The sequence below is a fragment of the Dromiciops gliroides genome, chromosome X, assembly GCF_019393635.1.
Source record: "Dromiciops gliroides isolate mDroGli1 chromosome X, mDroGli1.pri, whole genome shotgun sequence".
Classification (NCBI taxonomy): Eukaryota; Metazoa; Chordata; class Mammalia; order Microbiotheria; family Microbiotheriidae; genus Dromiciops; species Dromiciops gliroides.
The window spans coordinates 28,933,210-28,960,388 of NC_057867.1; the positions used below are offsets into that span (position 1 = coordinate 28,933,210).

Sequence of the window (27,179 nt, forward strand, 5' to 3'; positions counted from 1 at the left end):
TTAGGGGAACTGATGAGGTCACTGAGAGAGACTACAGAGAGAGGAGAGCCCAGGACACAGTCTAAGGGAATGTGCTCTGGTAAAAGGATCAGAAAAAGAGACTGAAAAGGAACAGAGAGAGAGAGAGACAGAAAGAGAGAATGAAAGAGACAGAGACAGAGAGACAGAGAGAGAAAGAGAGAGAAGGAGGGAGGGAGAGGAAGAGAGAGCACAAGAGTGCAATGGCAGAAAACACCAGAAAGTAGAGTATCCACCCGGGAGGGGGGGGAGCAACTATAGCAAATACTGAAAGGAGGTCAATAAGGGTGAGCACTGACCAAAAGGCCATGAGACAGGAAGAGCTCATTGGCAACTTTGCGGGGAGCAGCCTCAGGTGAGTGATAGGTGAGCAGATGTAAAGCAGGGGGAAGCTAGGTGGCACACTGAATAAAGCACGAGCCCTGTATTCAGGAGGACCTGAGTTCAAATCCGACCTCAGACACTTGACACTTACTAGCTGTGTGACCCTGGGCAAGTCACTTTACCCCCACTGCCCCGGGGAAAAAAAGGAAAAAAAAATCCAATGTCTCTGAAGGATTTTAAGAATTAAATATTTTTAAAAAAGAAGATGTAAAGCATTGAGAAGTGAGAGGAGAGGAAGTGGGGAAAACAGGCAGGGACAGTTTTTTCTAAGGGTTAGGCTAGTGAGTTAGAAGCCTAGGTGAGTTGATGAGAGAATTGCCATCACAGTGAGTGAAAGCACATCACAGAGTTTATGTGAGTGCACCCCAAACCCTATGGGCCTAAGACTTGAGATGGTCAACTCTTACCAGGATGGAGAGATGAACAGGATAGATAGTTACGCAGAACAGGAAGGTATAAAGGGAATGAACACAAAGACATGAAACTCCCCCCTCGCCCCACAGCAAATGGTGCTCTCCTTGGCCCTGGCCCCCCTTCCCACCTCTGTCCAGCTGCAGTCTGCTTTCTCAGACGGTGGCTGTTGTGGGTCTCCAGCCCAAGGAGACTTCTTTCCTCTTCTACGCCCCCTCCTCGCCCCACCAGTCAGAGGGAGGTCTCTGCCCCCTTCCCCTGCTCCCTCCATCTGCCCACAGGGACTTGGTCTTAAGTCTGCCCTCCCCAGAGGCAATGGGGAGCAGAGACTGACAAGAGGGAAGGCAACCCGTTCAGTCTCATTCCCTTGTTGCTCCAAACCATAGCCCCTTCTACATCCCCAGCCACGGCTGAAGGCTTTAACTTTGCACATTTGGGGCCACGGTTGAGTTGTTGTGTATTAAATAACCTGAATAAAGCAAGTGGGTCCCCAAGGGAAAAAAAACAAAAACCAAATACGTGAAACTAAGATCTGTTCTCCACAGAGCAAATTAGATTTTTTTCTTTTTTTGGCTGGACAATGAGGGTCAAGTGACTTGCCCGAGGCCACGCAGCTAGTAAGTGTCAAGTGGCTGAGTCTGGATTTGAACTCAGGTCCTCCTGAATCCAGGGCCTGTGCTTTATCCACTGAGCCACCTAGCTGCCCCAAGGCAAATTCTCAAGGGATATGAAGAAACAGCTCTAAAAAGAAAGTTAGCTACTTATTAATTATCACATGAAAGATTGCTCCAAATGACAAATGATAAGGGAAGTGCAAACCTAAATACCATTAAGGTTTTACCTGAAACCCAGAAAAAAAAGGAAGGTCTCATTAGCTGGTTCCAATAGGAAGCAACTAAACACAACACACTCTTTTCCAGTTACATCCCTACCCACCAGCTCCTTGGCACAGATCTCTAAAAAGGTAGAAGGAGAAAAGGAGCAGGCACTACAGGAAACCCAACCCACAAAACAAAACATTAATCCCCCCTGGCATTGCCATCTGACCCATCAATGTAACCTGAGGACTCCTGGGCCTTTCCATCCACCCCATAGCTGACCACTCCTGCATGTGCTGTGTTGCCCACTAAGGATGCGGGCTACAGAAGCATAGAATCCTTCTCTTTGTATCTCTGGTGCTTGGTACTTGGGAAGCACCAAAGACATGCTCCGTCAATCATTCGTGCATCAGTTCAAACGATGAGAACGCTCCTTGTTGGAGGGGCTGGGGAAAGAAAGGCACACTAAAACACTTTTTGGTTCCAAGGTACAACTTGTTTAATGACAGTTCCACCAGTTTACATGTTGTCTCAATATATACTCTTCCTCCCTCAGATGCCACATATGGCACAAGCCTCCACTCTGGGAACTGGCCTGTACGAACTTTAGGGAAGGAAATTCCCCAGGCTTTCCAAGACGATGTTCAAACTATACAACGTACTAATGTCACAGGCATACTTGGAAAAATACAAGAATTAATTAACTGGGTTTTTAAACCACATTCACAAGGTGAATTCAGCAAACGCTAGTGAGCCAATCGTCATCTGCCTCCTTTGCTAAGCGTACAGGGTTCAGGCCAGGGACAAGGCAAGAAAGAACTGGTTCTTCTCATGAAAAATAACCCATTAATCACATGCATAGACAGACATATAGGTATATGTCTATGTCTATATGCAGCCCTATACCTACAGAGGCTACAGACACACGTGTATTGTTTTCCCCCAGCAAAGGTTCTCTGGTGGGCACTCAGATAGCCTCCCCCAAAGGCCCAGGGCTGGGAGTGCTCCCTGGGCGTGGAATAGAGCTCCCAGGCTTTAGAGGCCCATCCCAAGGCTGGTCATGGGTGGCCTAGGGTGAGGGGCAGGTGAGCGACAGATTCCACTGGGCAGAAGCTCCCCTTTCTGCCTCCTCCAATGCCATTGGATTATGAAGCAATACTTTTCCACAAAAGGCATGACAATACCGTGCACACTCCTCAACCACGTGCCCTCAGAAACCTCTGGGTTCCTCTGGAGACATGGCCTTCTTATACTCCTCCTGCTTTTCTGAGGTGGGCTCTTTGGTCGGTTGGCTGGAACCAGGGGCTGGAGATTGTCCACACTTCAAAGCAACCCACCTGCCCCCAACAGAGAGAGAGACACACAGATCTGGGAGGATCCAAAGAAAGTCAGAGGGCCAAGGAGACAACTTCCAACTCAATCTAAGACCTTCTCACCTGTACCTCAAATATTCTCTCTTTAGCCCACAGCAGCAGAAGAGGCTATCAGGGGGGATGTGAAAGGGAAGTGGCCCAATACCCTAAGCCCTCGGGGGCCGGATCCACTCCTCGCCTGGTGGCCAAAAGGATGCTTGTCCTGCCCCATCAGGACCCACTCCTGCCTTCTAGCTGACGGCTCAAGGCCCTGAGGAACCCCTGTGGCAACAGCACTCGCAGCTCAGCTCAGCTCCCCCTTAAGGAGAGCCCTCTCTCCTCGGTCAGCACACAGGAGCTGCTAGGCCACTCTGAAAAACAAACAAAAATGCCTTTCCCCCACAGGCTCTGATCTATTTAAACACATTTCTTTCCCCAAAAGCTGGTGTCCAGACTCCCGAGCGTGATGCCCACTTTCTCTTGCCACCCAGGAGGACATTTTGAAATAACTTCTGGCCTTTGGTAGAAAATCCACCCCAACTCTTCCTCATGCCTTAAGAAAAATAAAGAAACAATGCTCCCCCCCACCTTTCCACAAGTCCTCCTCCCACCCCCAGCACCCTGCTCTGAACTGAGGGGCAGCAGCCCCAGGCCTTCTCGAGCCAGGGAGGAGCAAGCATTCTTTGGTCAGTTAGGCCACAACCTTAGTAGCCCAGTCGCTTCTCCCCATGAGGCTCAGAGACAGCCATGGGGGGAGCCTGGAAGGGGGCCCCATACCCAGGTCTTCTTTAGAGACTCATTTTATTCCTTTGCCTATCTCTACCCCTTCTGTTTTTTCTGTTTGTGTGTGTGTGTGTGTGTGTGTGTGTGTGTGTGTGTGTGTGTGCGCCCCAGTGGGCCTCAGCTCTCAGGGCAGCCCATCTAGATGGAGGAGCAGGGCCTGCCCTGAGCCTGAGGTCACCCGCAGCCTACCCCCTCCCTCCCCCAACTTTCACAACGATCCCCCTGCCGCCCCCACCCCAGAGAACAACAGTCCCCCAAAAGAAGCCAGTTTGTCTGTCTCTTCCCAGAGATGCCAGGGCAGAAGAGGAAAGGTGAGGTTTCTTTGTTCTGGCCACAGCAGGCTGGTCCAGTGTGTGAAATGGAGGTTCTCTTCCTTCAGCTCCCTCTCTGGGAAGGATGGGCTCCTAAAATGGGAGTGCTTCCCCCACCCCCAAGCTTGCGCTCTGCCCACATCTCCTTGGCCAGGGTCCACAGTCCTGCAAAGAGCGATGCCTCGGAAGGAAGGTTTGCCCAGGTCCACCCCCTTTTCCCCCCTTGCCAGCTGGCCGTTGGGGTCCTTGCCACGCCTGCTGCTCAGAGTCAGGGGTATTTGGGCCGAGCGGCCCAGGTGGTCCTGGAGCGTGAGTCGGGCAGTTACCGCACGTGACTGAAGAGATCGAGGACAGACGGGGATGGCCTCCTCGGACGGGGTTTGACAAAGACATCCCAGAACCTCAGAGTGCCGTCAGCCGCGCCCGTGGCTATGACCTGACCATCTGGAGACGTGGTGAGATAGAGGACGCGGCAGGTGTGGCCCGTGAGCTTGGCCACTTGGGTCAGGGAGGGGTACTTCCACATGGCGACCTGGTTCTCCGGGGAGCCATGGGTGCTGACCAGCTCGTTGCTGTGTCGGGACCAGGCCAGGTTGCAGACCTGGGAGCCGGTATGGATGATGTGCAGGGTCTGCTCCGTCAGCGTGTTCCAGAAATGGATGCTGCGGTCAGTGGCTGCGCCCCCCGACGCCAGCAGGCCTTGCTGGTGGGGAGACCACGCGATGGCCCTCACGGCCCCCTTATGTCTGGTGTACTGCTGCACGGGATGCAGGCTGGAGCGGTTCCACAGCAGAATGGTGTTGTCCCTGCCACTGGAGGCCAGCAGGCGGCCATTCGTGGACCACTGGAGCCCACACACCTCCCTGCTGTGGCCATGCAGCTGGCGCTCAGACTGCAGGGCCGGGGTGCGGAAGTCTCTCTGGATGATCGTGGCGTCTCGGCTCCCGGAAGAAATCTGCTCCTGATTCCAGGCCAGCACACCGACTCGGGATCGGTGCCCGTCCAGCACGGACACCTTCTTCTCCGCTGCCACGTCCCAGATCTGCACGAAGCCGTTGTGCGTGCCGACTGCCAGCAAATTCCCCTCTCTGGACCAGCACGTGGAGGTCACGGAATCGCCCTCCACAGCCAGGTCACACAGCCTGGTCACCTGGTACGTAACGGCATTCCACAGAAAGGCCCGGGAGCCCAGGGCTACAGAGACGATGTTGAGGGGAGACCAGTCCAGTAGGTTGAGGCAGAAGTTGTTCTGCAGCTCCGGGGCCCGCAGGATTTTGAAAGGCTTTGGGGGGACTTTTCTCGAGGGCTTCTTCTGCAACCTGAGTAAGGCCTGGCTTTGGGGGCTGATGGAGGACAAGGCAAACTGAGAGGCTTCGCTCCCGGCAGCGTCAGGTCCCCGGCCCTTGGGGCCCGGAGAATACACAAAGAGGTCCTGCTTCGCTGGGGTGCCCGGCTGCAGCAGCCATTGCCCCCCTCTCCAGGCATACTGGACTCTCTCGATGCCAGCTCCTAGCAGCTCGTTCTTCAGTAAGGCGGAGTAGACCGGGATCTCTCTGCTGGTGCCCAAAGTGTCCCCTCCTCCGGGTTCCCCCGTCTGCCTCGGTGACTTCTCAGCGTCTTCTGCTCTCTGGAATTTCAGGCTCCAGTCGGATCCAGTTCTGGAGGGGATGAAGCGGTCTCCAGGATCGCTGGGACAGGGCGCTGGAGAAGCGTACCCTGTCAGAAGCCAGCTCATCTTGGCTCCCCAGGTGACAGACTGGCGGCTCTCTGGGGATCTCCTGGTGTCTCGGCCTGGCCGGAACAGGCCCTTTGGTGAAGTCAGGACAGCCACAGGACTAGCCCCTGATGCTGGCCCTCGGCTGCTGAGAGCAGCCTGCAGAGGGCCAGGCAGACGGATGGACGGACAGACGGACACTCACACGGTCACTCTGGAGGTGGGTCAGTGGTGGAGATGCCTTCTGAGGATGGTAGGGGAGTAGAGCTGGGGGTGGGTGAGACAGCACTGGGTCCCCCAGGAGCTCAGGATCCACCAGGGGCAAGTGCCAAGGAACATCTGGAAGGAGGTACCTCTCTTGATCTTGGGAGGTGGAGGAGGTGGTCGTGGGGAGCCAGGGAATTTTGGAATCTTGGGCCTGGGGAGAATAAGCAAGGTCAGTATGGGAGGAAACACCTTGTGCCATCTAGGTAGGGGGAGGAGGCAGGGCTGCAGTGGCTTGGGACTCGGGGCCTGTAAGCTCCTTGGGGGCAGGCACGGTCTTTGGCCTCCTTTTGGCATCCCTGACGCTTAGCGTGGTGCCTGGCAAATAGTCTGTGGATTGACAGCTGGATAGGTTGATGGATGGCCAAGGACAGTCTGGGAAGACCTGGCCAGGAGAGAAAGGTGGCTGGCACTGGCTGCCACCCAGGGCGTGGAGCCACGAGGCTTGGTGGCCAAGGTCGATCTGGGAGGAGCCTCCACTCTGGACTTCTGCCAGGGAAGAAGGAGTCTTGGGGGCTGACTTGGATTCTGGGCCTGGATCGTCAAAGGGTGAAAAGCAAGCTCAGTCGGAGAGGAAAGATCTTACCAGCTCTCAGTGTGAGGAGAACAGTCCCGCTCACCCTGGCAGAAGACACCTCTGCCATGGATCTCGGTCCAGGGCCAAAGCCTGGGCAGATGCAGAGACGAGCACCCCCAGGCCCCTGGGGTCCTCACTTCAGGCTGGGGTCTGTGAAGGAGGCAGAGGTCATTGGGGTTCTCAGCAGGGGAGAAGGCTGGGATCAAGTGGGGTGAGGGCCAATGGCCAAGGCCGGTCTGGGAAGAGATGCCTTCCAGGATCTCAGTCAGGAGAGCGTGAGGGCAGGTGCTGGTTTAGACTTGGGGCCTGCATCCCTGAGGCCAGATGGCCTCCATCGGCTGGGGAGGAGCCACCTGAATTAAGGGACGATGGCCAAGGCCACCACGGGAAGAGAGGTGCTCCCAATCTCTGGAGCAGGCAGAGGGGCCTGACGCTCGAACCCTTGATCCCTGAGGGCTAAAGCCTGAGCTCCTTCGTTCGGAGAAGAGACACTGTCCTCTGGGGACCCGGGTCTGTGGAGGATGGCCAGGGTCAGTCGGGGAGGCCCGTCTTTGCCAATCTCCATCTGGGGAGACGACTGAGGCAGGGCAACCTCAGACTCGGGAGGTGGGGCCGGACCCAGGAGGGCCCAAGTCTGGGTGCGGGCTCCTTACTGGATCCCGGTATAGGCAGAAAGGCCAAGGCCAGTCTGGGAGGAGGCAGCCCAGGGGATTCTGAGTCTGGGCAGAACGGCCAAGGGCAGTTGGGGAGGGGAAGGATAGGGAGGCAGTGGGGGGCGGGGGGGGGGGGTTGTCTCAGGCCAGGGCAGAAGACAGGAAAGATGGCTAGAGACAGGCACTCATACGCCAACGGGGTTTTTCCAGCTGACGTGGGTCTGTCCTTCCCAGCGAGGCAGCATTAGCTCTGGGGCCTGGATCTGGGAGGAGGTGCCTTACCTGATCTCAGTGGGGCAGAGTGACCCAGGTCAGTCTGGGGGGAGGCGCCTCAGGGGGTCTCAGTCAAGGACAGAAGAAGAGGAAGAGGGACAGCCAGGTGCTCTCCCTGCAGATGTGGCTCTGTGGAGGAGACAGATTTCCATGAAGATCCATGAGAACTTTGGTTTGGGGCCTAAGGAGGGGGACCAAGGGCTCCTCTTCCACCCTACCCCAGCCACACATGAAGACGGCCATGCCCTGGGTCCTGCCACCCCCCCCCCACCCAAGCCCAAGAAGCCACCTCCACGTACAAGAGTTCTGCAGTGCCCTCATCTGACTGGAGAATCACCACGGAAAGCCAGGCTATTGGCTTCCCACCTCTGCGCCGGCCTCCCCTTATCAAGCTCTCCTCTTTGTCCACGCCATGACCTCCACGGCCTCGGAGCCCTCGGCCGTCTCCCTCCCACTAGGCACGCTCTGCTCGTCTCCTCATGCTGACCCCTTGGTGAACCAGTTCAACTGTACACTGTCCTCCTCTATGGAATGCCTGCCCCCGTATCCCGTCACCGATTAGGCCACGTCTCAGCCTTGGGTCACTCCCCCCATCCCCTGCCTTGCCTTCCCTCCTCCACACATCCGCTGCTCAAGGAACGTAGGGACCCGTTCTCTGACTGCGGCCCCTACCCTTCCATGGGACACAACCTCCACCCCTTCCTCACTGCCCTAGACGAACCCACTGTGCCCCCTCCCGGGTCAGCTCACTCGCATGCTCTGCACAGTGGCTCTGCCAAACTGTCTCACCCCTCCTCCTACCTCCTATGCCCACGCCCCTGCCCCTGCTCTCTCTCAGCTGAGACCTTGGCCTCCTATTTTAGACGGAACTGGGGCCATTGGCCATGAACTCCCTCTTCTCCCACTCCTCCTTATCCCCTATCCCTCCCACTCCTTCTGCCACTCTCTCCTCCATCACCCCTGCCTCATGGGAACCGGGGTGGCATTTCTGCTGACCGAGCCTGACGCTGCCACGTGCTCAAGCGATCCCCTTCCGTTCCGTCTCCTCCAACAGGTCGCCCCCTCTGGCATCCCCCCACTCTGCCACCTACCCTCCATCTCTCCCTGGCTCCTGGCTCCTTCCCTACTGCCTACACACATGTTCACGTTTCCCCCATCCTGAGAAATACCCTCCCTTGGGCCTTCCATCCCTGGTAGCTGGGGTGCCAGCTCTCTTTGGCCCTGTGGCCAGTCTTCTCTAGGGAAGGTCCTCTCTGCGAGGCCCCTCCACTTGCTCTCTTCTCACTCACTTGCTGAGCCCTCCCACTCTGCCTTCTTCCCTCCTCATTCGACAGAAGCGGCTCTCTCCAGACTCAGCCATGATCTCTACGTGACCCAGTCCAACAAACACTTGGTCGGCGCCACGTGCCGCATGCCGAATGCCACATGCCAGGCTCTGTACTAAGCCTGGGGATACAATTAAGAAACAGAAAGCCAGTCCCTGACCTCAAGGGGCCTGCCTTCTAGAGGGGGAGACAACACAGCCAAGGGAGGTGGGAGGCGCCAGGCGGGGGCCGGGAGGGGCGACCAGGCAGGGGCAAGCCCTCGTTCTGGGGAGCTGAAAGCAGGCAGGGCATCAGATGCCAAGGGGAGTGACCTGAGCGTTCAGTGCCGACCCTCCATAAAGGAAGACATTGGGAGGAGTTGGATCTTCAACGGCCAGCCGCTGTGTGGAGCTGTAACTAGGCAAGCCTGCCTTGCAACCCAGTGGCCTTCCTCCACTCTCCTTGTCCTCAATCCTTCTGCGGCCTTTCCCACCACCCAGCACTCCTCCTCTCTGAGGCCCTCTCCTCTGCAGCCTTTGGGGGCACCTCTCTCTCCTGGCTCTCCTTCTCCCTCTCAGAACACTCCTTCCCAGGCTCCTCTGCTGCATCCTCCTCCAGGTCCCACCCACTGACTAGGAGGGGCCCAGAGGGTTCTAGGCTTGGACCCTTTCTCTTCTTCCTCTAACTTGCTGCTCTCATGGATTGAAATACCGTCCCCATGCTGAGGATTCTCCAATCTGCCTAGCCTGCCCTAACTCCTCTGCTGACTTCCAGTCTCCCGTCTTCACCTGCCTTTCAGACATCTCGCACCCAATGTCCATTAGACATCTCAAACTCAAGATGCCCCAAACGGAACTCTTTGCCCTACACCCTCGCCACCTGCAACCTTCCCTGTTGCTGTTGGGTCCTCCGGGCTACCCACCTAGGTGTCCTGCTCCATGGCTCCCTACCAGCCCCCCTAATATACATTCTCTTGTCCAGGCCTGTCCCTTTCACCCATGCCACATCTCTGGAAAGTGCCCCCTTCTCTCTTCTGATACTGATGTTGCTATCTGTCCTTGTTCTCAAAGAGGAGCATGATACTAAGCCGATGTCCTGACTTGCAGGGACTTGGATTAAAGTGAGGGAGGGCTGTGCAAGGTCTCCAACCTCACTCCCTCCTCCAGAGCCATCTGGGTCCAGTGGCAAGAGACACATCAGGGCGACCAGAGATAGCCCCGGATGTTTGAGGAAATTGTGGTGAAGTGACTTGCCCAGGGCCCCACAGCTAGTCCGTGTCTGAGGGGAGATGTGAACTCAGGTCCTCCTGACCCCATGGGCAGCACTCTATCCACTGCAGCGCCACCTAGCTGCCCCTCTCGTACTGCTCCCTCTCTGTGACAGGCCCTCATCACCTTCCACCTGGACTGCTGCAATAGCTGTTGGGGGTAGGGGGAGTCTTCCCACCTCAAGTTCCTCCCCGCCCCAATCCATCCTCCGTTCAACCACCAAGGCAATTCTCCTAAAGCCCAGGTCTGACCATGTCACCCCAGCCCCCACCTCACCCAATAGACCCCAGTTGTTCCCTATGGCCTTGGGGATCCATTCAAAGCCAGGCATGCTCTAGGCCCCCTAAGCCCCAAAGCCGCTTCCTGTCTTTTTTTTTTTTTTTTGGCGGGACAATGGGGGTTAAGTGACTTGCCCAGGGTCACACAGCTAGTAAGTGTCAAGTGTCTGAGGCCGGATTTGAACTCAGGTCCTCCTGAATGCAGGGCCTGTGCTTTCTCCACTGGGCCACCTAGCCGCCCCACCCCTTCCTGTCTTTTTATGCTTTCGTCCCCACCTTGTCTTCTTCTAGCCAGTGGCGCTGGCCCCCTTACTGTTCCACTCACAGGCCCCTCCATCTCTGGATGGGCTCCAGACTGCTGCTCAGGCTGTCCCCCCCATGCCTGGAAGACCCTCACTCTTTTCCTCTGCCTCCTGACCTCCCCGGCTTCTTTTCAGCTCAGCTCTAAGCCCACCTCCTGAAGGAAGCCGCTCCCCATCCCTCTCCATTCCAGCGCCCTCCCCCTCCGCACCACCTCCTCCTCATCCTGCCTAGAGCTAGTTTGTATCTATCCGTTTGCCTGTTGTCTCCTCTATCAGACTGTGACCTCTTTAAAGGCAGGGCCTGCCTTCTGTTGTATGTGCCTGGCACTGAGTAGGGGCTTCCAAAATGTTGACTGACTGACTGACTGACTGACTGCTGGAGTGACCCCCTACCTGCTTCCCTTAGGGGCTCTCAGTCTGATGAGGAGGACCAGGGTCAAAAGGACACGAGATCCCCTTGTGACCCCAGTTTAGGGCAAAAGACTGGGAGGCCAGATGGAGAAGCAGGCCGCTGTGGACAAGCGTGTATGGAGGACAGAGAATTCTCTTGGGATCCAGGTGGCTTTGGGACTGGGTCCAGCAAGGCCCAGATGCCAGCGTGGGAAACGGCGCCCTGTCGGATGCCCTTCCACGGGAGAACGGCCAACGTCGTTGTCTGTCACAGTCCGGGGGAGAACGGCCAAGGTCAGCATGAGGGAAGGGGCCTCTGTGCCAGCGGGTATCTGGGAACGGCCAGAGTCAATGGGGAGAGGAGAGGTGGTCTCAGGGAAGAGTGGCCAAGGTCACAGCTGGGGAAGGAGCACATCGCAGGGAACCTCAATGGGGGGACAATGGCCAAGGTCAGGGCTGGGGAAGAGGCACCTCAGCGCAGCGTGGCCAAGGGGAGCATTGAGGAAGGAGAGGGCTCAGGGAATGGCGGTTGAGGGCAACACAGGGGGGAGAGGCCCTCAAGAGGGGATCGGGCCTGGGGTCCATGGCCAAGGTCAAGGCAGGGCAAGAGGAGGTTCAGGCAAGAACCGTCAAGGTCAAGAAGAGTCCATCTCTCCCCTCCCCCCTCCTCCATCTCCCCGCCCCGCCCCCCAATGATGAGGGCCTGGGGTCCATGGCCAAGGTCAAAGCCCAGCAAGAGGCTCCTCAACACTCACGTCTGTCTGGCGTTCTCCCAGGGGATGAGGGAGGCGGTCGAGGCCGGAGTGCGCAGGCCCAAAGTTAGGCCCCTATGGCCCCCACTTAGGCCCACCCCCCCCCCCACAGCGGGCCCCCAGGAAGACCCTGGGGCCTGGGAGGGATGGCCTGGTCCTCCCTCCACCCTGGCTGCTCTCTGGGTCTAACTGAAGTGCCTTGATGCTGAGCGCCCTGAGGTACATTGCAAGCACACTGCGCCAGGCGCTAGCTCCGCCCCCATCCCCCACAAGCCCCTTTACTGCCTCCGAGGGGGCGGCGTGCGCCCCCTGGCGGGCTAGAGCAGCCTGGCTGAGCACTCAGATGCTGGGCTGAGAGAGCCCCATGGGAAAGCCCGGAGGCGGGGAAGGGCCACGAGGGGGCGCTGTGCAAGGGGGCGGGGCCTGGACTCTGTAGGACTCCGTAGGACTCCTCCTCCTGAGTTCAAACCTGGCTGTGGGACCCTGCCCCGGTCACTGCACCCATGGTCTTTGAGCAGAGCCTCCTGGCAAACGCGTGCTTGCCAGTGCTTTGCAGGCCCGGTTCTTTTGTGTGCACCCATGGCAGGGGGTTAACAAGCCAAAGACGGAGGGATCCCGTCCCCTCTTCTGGGGTCAGGCTGATCTCTGGCTGACGACCTGCACGGGAGCCATGCAGAGGGGCCCAGAAGGGGTGCGGGAGTCCAAGCAATGCTGCCGGCCCTGGGGCCCCCAGGGGGTCCTCCATGAGCTGCCAGGATTCCTTGCCTCCTTGCCGGGGGCGGGTGTAGGGGGGCGCTGGGCTGACACTACACTTGCAAACCCTTTCTGACTGGCAGGAGGAGTCTTCACAGATGTGATCGTGCCAGGCAGCGTCCCGCTGTGGCTCTGCACGTCGCCCACAGGGTGGATTTGGTGCTTTTCTCTTCAGCCTTTCTCGAGAAGGCTCATCAGAAGCATGGCTTTTTAGGGGCAGCTAGATGGCGCAGTGGATGGAGCACAGGCCCTGGAGTCAGGAGTACCTGAGCTCAAATCCGGCCTCAGGCACTTAACACTTACTAGCTGTGTGACCCTGGGCAAGTCACTTAACCCCCATTGCCCCGCAAAAAAAAAAAAAAAAAGAAAAAGAAGTATGGCTTTTTGCCCCAAAGTGTCCCTTCAATGGATGGGGTGGGGCAGGGGGGTGAGCAGGAGGGGGAGGTGGTGCTCCTGCTGCTGGTGGAATAATACCTTGTCACCAGCTCTCAATGACCCTTGTTCAATATTGTAACATTGACTGTGTGCATTTCTGAACTTAGCCAACAGCAAACAAGGTGAGCATTTCCCTAGACAGGGAAGGCCAAAGAGAATTGCACACAAACCACTCCTGAATCTGTCACTTCTCAGTCAGGAGGGAAGTGGTGTGCTTCCTTTTTAGTCCTTTGGACTCATGCTTTACCCACATTCGGGACCAGCTCAGAATTCTAACGTCCTCCAAAGGCGTTTTTATTTCTAATACCGGTTTTTAATGGTATTTTCTTTTCTTTTCAGGGCCACCTTCTCTTCGCCCTCATCAACCCCCCCACCCCACCCATCTCCCACCTCTGCACCTTGAGAAAGCCATGCGATGATTAAAAAATCGAGAGACACAGTTTCTGGGTAATGTAGTCATTTTATTAATAAGACCAGCAGACTATTCAAAAAAGGATGGTCATTTGGCCATCTTTCTCAGGACAAAGACAGTCCTAGGGGAGGGACTCGCAGTTTTTTATTTCTTCGAATCAGTTGCTGGTCAATGGGGCAGAGGGTTGACCGTGGCACAGAGAGATTATTTCTACTCAGATCGCCCCCAGCTTTGGGTTTTCAATTCAGAGAATGTATTCCCACTTCAGTGAAGGGTGGGGAGCCCAAGTGATTCTCCCCACACTGAGAAGCTTTTGGCTATACAGACACCCACGCTAAGAATAAAACTCAGAAAGAGTGTTCAGGGTCCCAGAAAGGGACACACTAATCACAGTAGGTCTGGACATAATTGTGATCAGCATCAAATTATCAAAATTATCTTATCAAATTATCAAAATAGCTTACAGATGAAATTTTGTAGACCTAAAAATCACAAGAAGTTTTTTTTACAAAAGCATATTTCTTTTTCTTTTGCTTAAACATCCCTCCCTAAAAGTATTTCTTTCTTAAAAACAGCTTTCAATTTCGATGTTAAAAATGATAATCACTAAACTTTCATAGAGTAAATTAGTTGGAAACCTCTAAAATGACAGATATCTCTGTTGTATTAAACGTTAAAGCAAAAATAAATCTTTAAACTTGGAATTTATCAAGATTCAATTGGCGTAAAAAAAGACAAAAAAAATTTAAAAAATAATTGGTGGGGCAGCTCAGTGGCACAGTGGATGGAGCACCGGCCCTGGAGTCAGGAGGACCTGAGTTCAAATCCGGCCTCACACACTTAACACTTACCAGCTGTGTGACCCTGGGCAAGTCACTTAACCCCCATTGCCTCACTAAAAAAAAAAAAAAGACATTTTGCACCAATTATCTTTTTTTTTTTTTTTTTTTTTAGTGAGGCAATGGGGGTTAAGTGACTTGCCCAGGGTCACGCAGCTGGTAAGTGTCAAATGTCTGTCTGGGGCCACATTTGAACTCAGGTCCTCCTGACTCCAAGGCCAGCGCTCGATCCACTGTGCCACCTAGCTGCCCCTTCCCTTTCTCTTCAAACATATCACTAAGAATCAAGGGAAAAAATGATATTCTGGAATCCCACATAGATAGTGAATGTGATAGTTCACTTAAAACCCCGAGAAGAAACAAATCTCCAAATTACCATCTATACACACAGACCTCTCTAAGGCAAAATTCATCTTTAAGAGTGGAGTTTGGGGAGCAGCTAGGAGGCTCAGTGGATAGAGCACTGGCCCTGGATTCAGGAGGACCTGAGTTCAAACGGGGCCTCAGGCATTTGACACTTACTAGCTGTGTGACCCTGGGCAGGTCACTCAACCCCCATTGCCCAGCAAAATAAAAAAAAAATAAAGAGTGGAGTTTTTGATATGTGCATAGAACCTCCACAAGGGATAGACAAATAACCTTAGATGAAACTCACTGTACACTCTAAGCAGGCTTCACTCGCATTTGGTGCAAGGATCCCCATTTTGTATCCCATTTGCTCAGTCGGAATTCTACAGCACAGTAAGCTCGTGCACAGGGTTGGTAAGAATTTATGATTAGATGGTTCTAATAGTACTTGGGAGTTTGCAAAGGGGGTTTTACAAGGTCTTTTTTGTGGGGTATAATTACCATTCTTCTCCTTCTCAAATAGTTATGTAAATACTTGATTAAACAATAACTCCAAATGGCTTAGTTAACACTCTCATAATTTTCACAAGAAACAGACAAATAATTTTAGGGGAACTTCCTTTTAAATATTGGCAAATATGGGAGGGTTATAATTTCTTCAATGACAGTGCTTCAGAACATCACCAACACATGGGCAGCAGGGCTGATAGAAGGATGTAACAACTTCCTAACCCATTCGTTTTTCCTTCTTCCTTTTTTCGTAAACAACACGATTCTTAATCTAACAATGTCTTGGTTATAAGACAAATTGCTGTTGTAGCAACATAACTGATGCAATAGTTTGCAAAATTTCATAATATAAGACATTTTAGAGACATGACAATACCCTCAACGATATGATGTATTTACAATTTGAAACAGACCCAATTAATTAGCAATCGGTTGACCTTAATTTCATTGAATGCTCTTCCAAGTGACTTTCCAGAGAAAACCATTTCTATCATCCACATTGGCAGTGTAGACTGATCTCATCTAAAAAAACCCACGTAGAGTTATCCAGGATGAGGTAATTGCATCCAATGAAAGAGAAAATAAAACAACAGTTATCGTTCATATTGCATTGGCTAAGCACTGTACCTAGCTCTTTACAATCTTGTGATTCTCACATCAACCCTGGGAGGTAGGTTTTATCTTTCTCCCCTTACAAAGCAGTAAATTGGGGTAAATAGAAATTTCATGGGGCTGTAGAGCTAATAAATTTCTTAATGCCAAATCACAAATATCTTCTTGCATTAAGTTCTAATTTACCATAATAATCCCGATAGGATAACGCTCTCAGACCCCGTTCTTAGTTCCTTTAGGAAAGATTTGGGCTTAAATCAAATCAAATCTGGATTGATAATCACTAACGGTAACATTTTAATTTCGAAGGCCTAATACCGCTAGCAATTTAAAAGAAAAAGGATTACTATCCACAACTTCCCATATTTCCTTTTTTACCCACAAAGACACATGGTGACAATTCACAGCTCCAAAGAACCTTATATGTCCCCCCAAACTTGACAGCAAGGATGGTAGCTTTAGAGAGCTTCTCTCAGAATATTGGGATGCTGGATTTCCCTCTCTGAAATCCTACTCCTGCTGGAAATTCAGAATGTATTATTAGCGTTTGGGGGATGACTGATCACTAATAATTGGTTTCATAAGCTGAGTTATGGATAATCTCCCAGGTGGCCCCTTACTGTGTATGTAGATTTCCTCCTCTCCTCCCCAGATAGCTTCCTTCAGAGGACTTTGCTCAGGTAGATGCATCTACATGAGGATCGCCCCCCTGTGAGTGGGCAAATTAGGAAAAAAATGCTGCTGCAGCAGAAACACGCAGATGGATATAGGCACACCTATACGCTTCCTCAGAAATGGTTGAAGGTTTGAATCACTTTTAGGCTGAGGAGAGTCAAAAGCTCAACTTAGAGATTCTCAGGAAAGGGCCTCTCTGAGGGTAAAGAAATCTCACCATGAGCACTGGCAGGAGAGGGCAGTTTCCCAGGAGACCCTAAGCCAGGCCAGTCTCTTTTCCTCAAAACTCCCTTCATGGTTGCCATAACTGTGATGATTCAAAAGGTGAGAGGCAAAGTTTCTTCTGATTTAATCAATTTTTTACTAAGGCCATCGGGTTATCAATAAAAGGGAAGTCATTTGGCCATCTCTCTCAGACCAAAGACAATCTTAGGGGAGGGACTCCTAGTTTTTGTATCCTCGAAACAGTAGGTGGTCAATGGGGACAGAGTTGACCCTGGCCCAGAGACATTATCTCCACTCAGATCACCCCCAGGCACGGGCTATCCATTCAAAGAATGTCTTTGCTCTTTAATGAGGAGGACAATTGAACCCTGCCCATGGAGAAACCTTTGTCTATATAGACAAAAACATCTGACTCCCCCTAAGCTTGAGAGCACAGTGAACTTCCCTACCCTACATTAAATTCCTTGTATGGCTGGATGAGGTCTGGAGAGTCAATGCAATCTCATCATCAGCGATGAAGATTCAAGAAAAAAATGGAATAAGTCAGGGCTATGGAAGAAGGGGAGAACTCTGACTCTCCACCCAAATATTTGGTTATTAATAATCATTTCTCACAGGCAGAAAAAAAAATCAAACCGGCTTCAAAATTGCGTAGTGAAGCAAAACAAAAGCCCACATTGGCCATATCCAAAATAAAACCCATTCCCCATCTGCATCCAGAGTCCATCATCTCCATATCTCGAAGTGAGAAGCATGTTTTATCACAGCTCCTCTGAAACTAGGGTTGGCCATTGTGTTGGTCACAGTTTCTAAGTATTTCAGAGCTGTTTATCTTGACTATTCTTCTTACTATATAAATTGTTCTCTTGGTTCTGCTCACTTCACTTTGCATGAGCTCAAAGTGTCTTCCGAAGTTTTTCTGAAACCATCCCCTTGGTCATTTCTTGCAGCAGAATAGCATTCTATCACCTTCATATGCCATAAGTTGTTCAGCCATTCCCCAGTCAATGGGCAGGCCGTTAATTTCCAATTCTTTGCCACCACAAAAATATATTGGCTAGGATAAATATTTTTGTACATATTGGCCCTTTTCTACTTTTCTGGTTCTTTTTGGGGTATAGATGCAATAGTGGCATCACTGGGGCACAGGGTACGCACAGGCTAATGGATTTGGGGGCATAGTTCCAAAATGCTTTCCACAATGGCTACTGATCAGTTGCCAGTTCCACTCAGAGGTTATGAGAGAGCCCATATGGTTGATCAGCTGGCTGGGGTTAGTTAGAGATTAATCTTTCCTTGCAAAAGCAGAGTAGTTCATTAACAGGTAGTTATTAGTCAAACAGATAACAAAGCAGAGATGTCACGGACACCCAGAAAGCTGGGCTTCTTGAAATTTGTAGCACGAGCTTATTTGGGAGCCAGTCAGGTTTGCTATGTGATTAGGACCAGGTAATGACAATAATCTCAAGTTAGAAATGTGGAATTTTTATTATTCCTGTATCTCACTCCCAAAAGAGGCATTCCTTATTATCATTCATGTATCCCACTCCCCAAAGAGTCATTACTTATTATTCAGGTATCCCACTCCCAAAGAATCATTCCTCAAGCAGCTGTAACTTTTCAGTCCTATGTCTCTCCCCACTTCTTTCTTCTATAAAATTATCACCTTCTCCTTTGTTCATGGAGTAACAAGCCATAAATCTGTTCCTCCCCAGGAGGTGAAGTTTCCCGGTAACATAGCTCTGGTGCATCGGCTGGGGAAAATATCCCTCTTTCTTCTCACCCACAACACTCTGAAGTAAACTTCTTTTTTGTGGATTTTCTCCCTCACACCTTGAACCCTATCCCTTGTGGGGCAGCTGCAGAAGGGAAGGGAAGCTGGTCTTCTGGGCCAAGTATGAGGTGTCTCCCTTGCAAGGACCATGCCTGCTGTCTAAAGAAGAGCGTCAGGGGACGTCCTGACCTGTGTCCAGACTTGGTGTTGTCGATACCCCCCTGGAGGTAGGGACAATATCTGGGTAGCTAGTGGATCACACAGCCCTACTTTTCATGGGGCAGGGAGAAAGTATACTGAGGGATTCCCCTCTGAGATGCAATTGGAACCATTAGGATTAATTCGACATTACAGACCTGAAAAAGAAAAGCATGGTCTTTGATGGTAACACTGCCTGCCGATAATATCAGTTGGAATCCAAAGAATTCTGGCCATAAAATGGGACCATTTTGCAATGGGACTTAGCTTTGTTGGCCTTACCTTTGAACTCAGACTTGAGGGAACCAGGCAGACCAACCAGAAAAGCCCCTCCCCTTCAGAGGATTCCTTCTGTTATTAGGAAACCTAGGGCTGTGGTCCCGGCTGGCAGGAAATTCCATCTCTCCTCGCTCCCTCTTCTCCTCCTCCCAGGGCTCTCTCTCTCTCACACACCCAGGGCTCTAGTAAGGTAGGCAGGAAGAAATAAACTTAACATTGGGAGAGCTGTCTCACAGGTGTTTGTCTGTTTGTGTTTTATTGTTATATGTCTGTCAAGCATTGTACTTGACTGTTTGGAAGTGTGATGAAATAATGAGATTTAGCAGATACTCAAAGACCCACCTGGAGATTAATCTAGACTGACTGAATCAAGTGAGAGTGATTGACTGCTGATTAGCCTACTTCAAGTTAACTGGATTGTAATCACACCTTGAGAACACCTTCAGAACCAATGGATTTGGATCATGCCAACCAATCAGCTTGAAGCGGTGTGTAAGGATCCCTCTGTTCCAGACCTATAAAAAGCTTCCACAAGGAGCTTGCTGGAGAGAGTTTGTGATTGAAGCAGGCTTGTGGCAGAGCACTTGAGGAAGAACCAGACCAGGCTGGAACTCTAGGCTAAATAGGCTTTTTTCGTAACTTTCTGAACTCCAGGGGAATATCTGTATGCTTTAATAAATGTTTAATGCCCAAGGACTGGTGCTAAAGCTTCTAATTTAAGGCGACCACAATTTAGATTTTAAACATCACAGAAGGAAGGTTTCTTTTCTTTTCCCTTGTAACTGAAAAAGCTCATTCTGAGATCCTCTTGCCTCTTGTGCCAAGCTGAGAAGGTAAGAATCTGACTTCAGGATGTTTTTATGTTGCGAGCTACTCAGAGTTTGAATTTGGCCTTAGAGTGTAATTTCTTTTCTATGCTGTAAATGAACCCTTCTAATCCTACCAAGTTAATAGGTGCAAGACAACGAGATGGGTGAGTATACGATTCATTAATTTCCAAATCTGTTCAGTAAGCAATCAAGGAATTCCGAGCGAATACCTGAATTTTGTAACAGGCAGATGAATGAAGAGAATCCCCCGTGCCTCGTGTTGAAAAAAATAGAATTTTGGCAAAATATTGGGTTAACTGCTATTTGGCTAATTTCAGATGATTTAAGCACGTTGAGAAGGTATGAGGAAGTTTGATTTTGTTTTAAGTCAAAAGGGGCAATGAATGGGTTAGGAAGCTATTCGTTGACTACCTGGTCTGAAGTACCAAGATCAAGAACTTATGCTGTTAACTAAGCTACTCGGAGTTATTGTCTTAATCAAATATTTATGATTGATCAACGAAAGTAAAAAGAAAGCTGTGTCCTGTTGACATTGACAGTGTGAACAGTAATATGGGAGAAAACAGTTGGAAACTTTTGAGAGAGAGGAAGAAGGGGGGGTGTACTGTGAGTTAAATGAAACCTGGCAGTAACAACATTAACCCTTCCTTGGCTCACAAAAAAAGAGAAAAGGTTTGTGTGAGTCTGAAAGTAGTTTGATCGGGAGATCTAGTTGGTTATGGAGTCTTGCAAATTATAAGTTAAGTACTCCCTGGTCAAGTTTAACATAAGTTTTTTTTTATTATTTTTTAGCGAGGCAGTTGGGGTTAAGTGACTTGCCCAGGGTCACACAGCTAGTAAGTGTTAAGTGTCTGAGGCAGGATTTGAACTCGGGTCCTCCTGATTCCAGGGCCGGTGCTCTATCCACTGCGCCACCTAGCTGCCCCCTTAACGTAACTTTTAAATTGGTGTGTGTGTTAAAATTGGAAATAACTGTAAATCCTATGAGACTCCTAACTGTTTTTGTTATAGACTATGTTATGATCTTGGAGATAAAGGAGAAAAGTGGTATATTATTGTATGAAAAGCAGAAAAACTCACAGAAACACCCTTCTCGAGTCCCCTTAATTTGTCAAGTTGCCAGAAATAGAGCTTGAGAAATTCCTAGATAAGGAAGGAATGGTCTTACTGAGAATTTTGAACGTCGCTTATCATATAGAAGTAATATTTAATGATTGATCTTTGCACCAGAAAAAGTTTAAATATAAGAAAATATTTTAGGATTGTAACTGCCAAAAGGCTTGCAGGGGGCTAAAATCAAAATGGAGGACAGCATGTGTCCTCAAGGCCCCCCTTTTTGCACATGGCCATTTCTGCTATGGGGGGAAGAAAGTAACCTGATAAGCAACTAGTGCCTAAGATTTTGATCAGGTATGTATTGCTACTCTTAAAATCTATTGTAGTAGAGTAGTGTAAGATCAGGAATTGTTTGTAACGTATAGAAGTTTCAAATAAAAATATGTTTATTGGTTTACGTCTGTAACTATTGAATGGCACTGCCTAGGAACAGCCTTTGTCTTTGAATGATTTAATTCTGGAAAAGTAGGCCATGCCATATCTGCACTATGTCTTGTAGGCCACAAAAGCCTGGGAGACCTGCTGGGGGGAAAAGTGACTACTCTTTACCATGGCTCTTTATCTGATAAGTTTCTAAGGTATGGGCAGAAGCCTCAACTTTTTTGAGAAATGGAGTAAGCCAAGTTTTTATACATATGTATATATATATGTATGTGTATATATATGTGTATATATATGTGTATATATGTATATATATGTATATATATATGTATATGAGGTATTATGTTTCTAAATATTTTTATCGCGTACAAATTGGTGAACAATTGTTTCAGCTATGGTGAACGTTGTTATGTGAAACCTCTTACATGTGTGTGTCTCCTTGTAAACTTTTATTTCTTCTTGCAACTAGAAGATATGAGCAGAATGCAAGTATGGAAGATTGTTTTCCGTCTAAATGTGTGATTACTCCATATGCAAGACAACTAGGTACATTCATGCCCAGGTTTGTCATCTACCTGTTAATGCTTACATGTCATGTGATTATTGTTTTCTTTCTAGTGATATGTTTTAGAGGGGGAAAAGAGATATTTGGCATTTTCAAAGCATTTTATCTCATGAAGGTTTGATAAATATTCCTTTTAACATCAGGATCAATTTTAAGCTTTTTCTCAAAAGAAAAGTGTTTTGCGAATATGATGTGTACATATTCAATGAACACTAGTATGATTTAGAAGGCACGCTATCTTATTTATAAGCGAATTTGTTGATATTGATAACAGTTATGGTCAAACATACTGTGATTTGTGAGGTTTTATTCATTAAGGGAAAAGCTCTCCTGGGACCCTGAATTTTCTCTTTGCGTTACATTCTTAGGTTTGGTGTGTCCTTCTTATAACTTTCATAACATCTATCTATTACCAGAGTAGACAAAGTCAATATTGAATCAATTGGTTAGTAAATTAATACTAAAAGGAGCAGCTAGGTGGCGCAATGGATAGAGCACCGGCCAGGGATTCAGGAGGACCTGAGTTCAAATCCAGCCTCAGACATTTGACAATTACTAGCTGCGTGACCCTGGGCAAGTCACTTAACCCCAATTGCCTCAAACAAAAAACCCCAAAAACAAAACAAAAAAAATAAACAAAAGTGGGGTAATCCTAAAAAAAAAAATTGAAAAAAATATTAAAGCACCTAAATTACTGTAACAAACTGTGAGAAAGATCTTGCTGTTTTGACCTGAATTTATTGGTATTAAGCCATAATTAAATTAGAGCCTGTGCTTGGCATATGTATAAGATATGTTAGTGAATACAATGGTATTTTATGAGCTATTATATACCACCCTAATGGGGAATCTGAGTTTACTGATGTTTGTTATTTAATCTGGACTTGGAGCATGTGTAGAAACCCATGCAAACTAGTAGAGTCATCTTGAAGATGTTCCCACTGTTTAAAGGAATTCTGAGGGCAGTATCCTATGTTTATGTTTACATGGTTAATACCCGAACCTGTTTTACTATATACTATGAGGTAAAACATTTTCTAGTATGGTCTCTGTATGCAATTTGGGATTAATTGCACTTATTTCAACTCTTTAGTTGTTTGCTATTAAGCATCTCAAAGCAAATTCATTTGTTTAATGTTAACTTGTGGACGAGAAGCATCTATTTAACTTAAATACAAGGATAGTTAATGCTTGCTACCTAGGATATGTGATCCTTGAGAAATGAGTTCCCTTTTAAGTCCTGCAGGACTGATTGTTGGGACTTGCTTTTTAAGATATTATGAGGGGCAGCTAGGTGGTGCAGTGGATAGAGCACTGGCCCTGGAGTCAGGAGTACCTGAGTTCAAATCCGGCCTGAGACACCTAACGCTTACTAGCTGTGTGACCCTGGGCAAGTCACTTAACCCCAATTGCCTCACTAAAAGATATTATGAGACTATTAACTATTTTTATTCTGAGTCTGATTCCAGTTCTGACCATTAAGGAATGTTGAGCCCCATGACCCATGATGCCAACAACCCTATGGGCTTTTTTACATTAACTATTTTTATTCTGAGTCTGATTCCAGTTCTGACCATTAAGGAATGTTGAGCCCCATGACCCATGATGCCAACAACCCTATGGGCTTTTTTACATGTGTGCTCTGCAGGTGGAGTTCTCTTGGGGAAGGCTGGGAGAACGACTTTTAGCTAAGGCTAAGGTAGGCATCTCCTGACTCAGTTTCCCCAAATACTGCACATGGAATGTAAACTCTCCCACCTGGCTGATTTTAAGCCTGGCACACTGCATTTGGCTGTCTATATAACTTGTGTGTGGAGTGGACATGAGGTTTGGGAAGCATTATTCCCTTAGAGCTTCATTCCTCTTCTCTTATGGCAGATTCCTATAACCATGTCATGCAGTCAGCATGAACACAGTATTGGTTCTTCATCCCTTAGGTTAACATTAATATCTGTGTGAGATGCAGGTATAAGATTTAAACTATTTAACCTAGAAATCCTAGTCGTTTTTTATATTTTAAAACAACAAGAGTATATGAGCATCGGACTTTGTCATCTGTCTATTATTATCTATGCATTTTAAAAATTAATCAGAAACATTTTAAGTCAGTTTTGAAGAAAACCTGTAAAGAATTGTCATTTGAGGTTTTTATGTCTCGGTGCGCACTGACCTGGGCCTCCGCAAACCGCACGCTCCAGCCACTGGTTGTAGCTGCTGCCAGGGCTCTGGCACCTCAGGTCATCACCACTCACAGACGCCTACATGGGCCTGGCAAAATTATAATGAATGGAAGCCTAGTGAGGGCAGTCATGTGACTGTCAGAGCAGCCATCCCATTGGCTGGGGCTGTGTGGGGTGTTTCTAGGTTTGGGGGAGGAGAATTGGGCATTCTAGGTGGTAGCTGGAAAGCAACAGGCGTTCTGCTGCGTATTTTCAGCTGATTCCTGGGCGGTGGTATTTTTTCAGGTATTATAATTTCCCTTTCCCCATTTTAATTCCTTTCCCTTGATCCTACTGATCCTGTTTGTGTTTGTTTGTTTTTTTTTTTAAGTTCGTTGTTGTTAAAATAAATCTTGTTCTGTTTTGAGGGAGGCTGCCGGTCTCCTTCCTTGCCCCAACATTTCGGCGAGCCCCTTAGCTAGCACTCCGCAATTAAAAATTGGTCTCCACAAACCTATAGAATGTGGTTTTTTTTTTTACACATATGGAAAGGTCTACTTGAAGTTTATTATGTAATGTGGAAATAACATCTGTCTGTAGAGCATGTCCTGTAATAACTTATTAGACATGCACTGTTTTGAAATTAGTTGCTTAAGTGTCACCCTAAGTCCTTTACTACAATTGAAATTAACTTGGTAACTTTTACGTAAGTTCATTTGTGGTCATCTTCTTACAAAAATAATCTGTAACCCAATTCTTATGTGAGGATTAGATTGTAAATAATTGAGTTAAAAATTTTTGGAGAAAAATTAAGGTCAAGTGGATATACATGTAATTGTGAAAGGTTTAAGAGTTCTGCCTTCTATAATATGAAATATTTAGTTTTTGGACTTATGTGTATCCCTTTGGCATGATGTTAACAATGTTTGTGTCAGATGCGGTATTAGATAAAGCTGTGAACAGCATGGGGCATTCATGACGTCTCTCAAAGGCTAAAGGACGTGTGTGCACAGCTTTTCACTCCTGATGCAGGATCCTGGGGTTCCTAGGTTCTCTCTCTCTCTTGGTTTGCCCCCTTTCTCCCTATAGTAACATTGGTTGTTGTCCTTTTAATTTGGAGCCTTTGTCTCTTTTACCTCTTGGTAATTTGTTTCACCTAGGCTCAAGGCTTTCAACCTTATGGCAGCAACAATTCTGGCCTATATCCCTGTTCACCCTCTGGACCAGGCCTGCAAGGATTTCTACTCCTCCCTCCAAGAACTAGGGGCAGAGGGGCAGCTAGGTGACGCAGTGGATAGAGCACCGGCCCAGGATTCAGAAGGACCTGAGTTCAAATCTGGCCTCAGACACTTGACACTTACTAGCTGTGTGACCTTGGGCAAGTCACTTCACCCCAATTGCCTCACCAAAAAAACCCCAAAGAACTATGGGCAGCTCTACAACCTTAGCCAGTCTGAAGCAGTACAGAAGAAAGATCTTTGCTCTCTTTCCCCTTAGCTATTAAAAGAAAAAGTATGGAAGTGTAGTAGCAGCTTAGTAGACTTGGACCCAGTTATGTGTACTCTGACCCTGGAGGGGGTGGGGGGGGCTGACACTCTGACCATGGAAAAATATGGTTGATCAACTTGCTGGGGATACAGATTATTCTTTCCTTGCAAAAGCAAAGTAGTTAATTAACCAGATAGTGGTTAGTCTGTCTCTATTTGGGTAAAGGATGTTGTACAGTTGTGTTCATATATTTCCTTTGTCCATCTTGGTAAGTAGACGCTAAAATGTTTTATACTTTCTGTCATTTTGGGGGAGAAATTTTTATTCTTTCTTTTTTCTGATTACATATATATAAACCATTTAACATTGATTTTTTTTTTTAAATTGCATTCTCATTTCTTCCCCCCCAGCCTTGATATAGATTATACATGCCCAGTCACAGGCAACATTTCCTTATTAGCCCTGTTGTGAAAGAAAACATAAAATAGAAACAAAACCAAGAAAAATAAAGAAAGTAAAAAATGCTATGATCTGCTTTCATATTCCATCAGTTCTTTCTCTGGAGCTAGATCGCATTTTCCATCCTACGTCCTTCAGAATTGTCTTGGATCATTGTATTGTCGACAATAGCCGAGTCATTCACAGTTGTTCACTGGACATTATTACTGTTACTGTGTACAGTGTTCTCCTGGTTCTGTTCAGTTCTTCTCTGTTCTTGTGAGTGTTTCCAGGTTTTTCTGAAAACATCCCACTCATTATTTCTATCACAATTATAAACCATGGCTTGTTTGGCCATTCTCTAATGGATGGGCATCCTCTCAATTTCCAATTCCTTGCAATCACAAAAAAAGAGTTGTTCTAAATAATTTTATATTGATTAGTTCTTTTCCCTTTTCTTTGATCTCTCTGGGAGACAGACCTCATTGTGGTATTTCTGGTATTTCAAAGGGTCATTTGTAATTATATAAACATAATTACAAATTACTTTTTAGAATGAGTGGATCAGCTCACAACTCCACCAACAGAGCCTTAGTGTCCCAATGTTTCCACAGTCCCTTCTGACAGTTGTCATTTTCTTTTTCTGTCATAACAGTCAATCTGAAAGTTGTGATGCAATACCTCAGAGTTGATTTAATTTGCATTTCTTTAAACAATACTGATTTAGACCATTTTTCCCACTTGACAATAGATAATTTTTTTTTCTTCTTGAAAACTGCCTCTTCATATCCTTTGACCATTTGGCGATTGGTGAATTATCCATATTCTTATACATTTGATTCAATCCTCTGTCTTTTTGAGAAATGAAGCATTTAGCAGAGAAACACGATATAAAAATGTTTCCCCAGTTTTCTGCTTTCCTACTAATGTTGACTGCATTTTTGGGTGCAAAAACCTTTTAATTTGATGTAATCAGTATTATTGATTTTACATGCTGTAATGCTCTCTATCTCTTGTTGGTCATAAGCTCCAGGAAGGAAGACAAAAAGGAATGATAGAGCAAAGAAAAAAGGAAGGAATATGGAAGTGTAGAAATATTTTTACTGACTAGACCTGATTTGGGGGGACTAAACTGGGGATGACTAAACTGGGGACTTTTGACTATTTGGCTATCTGACTTCGTTAATTTAATGTGGGCCGTTTATAAAGTTCCACCACACTGCTCCCAAAGTGATAGACTAAAGATTAAGAAGCCTCTTAACCAAATAATCCAAGCAGAGTTTATTTATG

General features: G+C 48.3%; 1 protein-coding gene across 1 annotated transcript; it reads right to left on the reverse strand.

Moving 5' to 3' along the window:
* Positions 1-4,399: 4,399 nt before the first annotated feature.
* On the reverse strand, positions 4,400-6,257 carry LOC122733900 (fizzy-related protein homolog). The gene is made up of 2 exons (XM_043974613.1): positions 5,997-6,257; positions 4,400-5,950 (listed from the first exon to the last, which is right to left on the reverse strand). Exons 1-2 carry the CDS (start codon positions 6,255-6,257, stop codon positions 4,400-4,402), a joined length of 1,812 nt encoding a protein of 603 aa, XP_043830548.1.
* Positions 6,258-27,179: the final 20,922 nt, after the last annotated feature.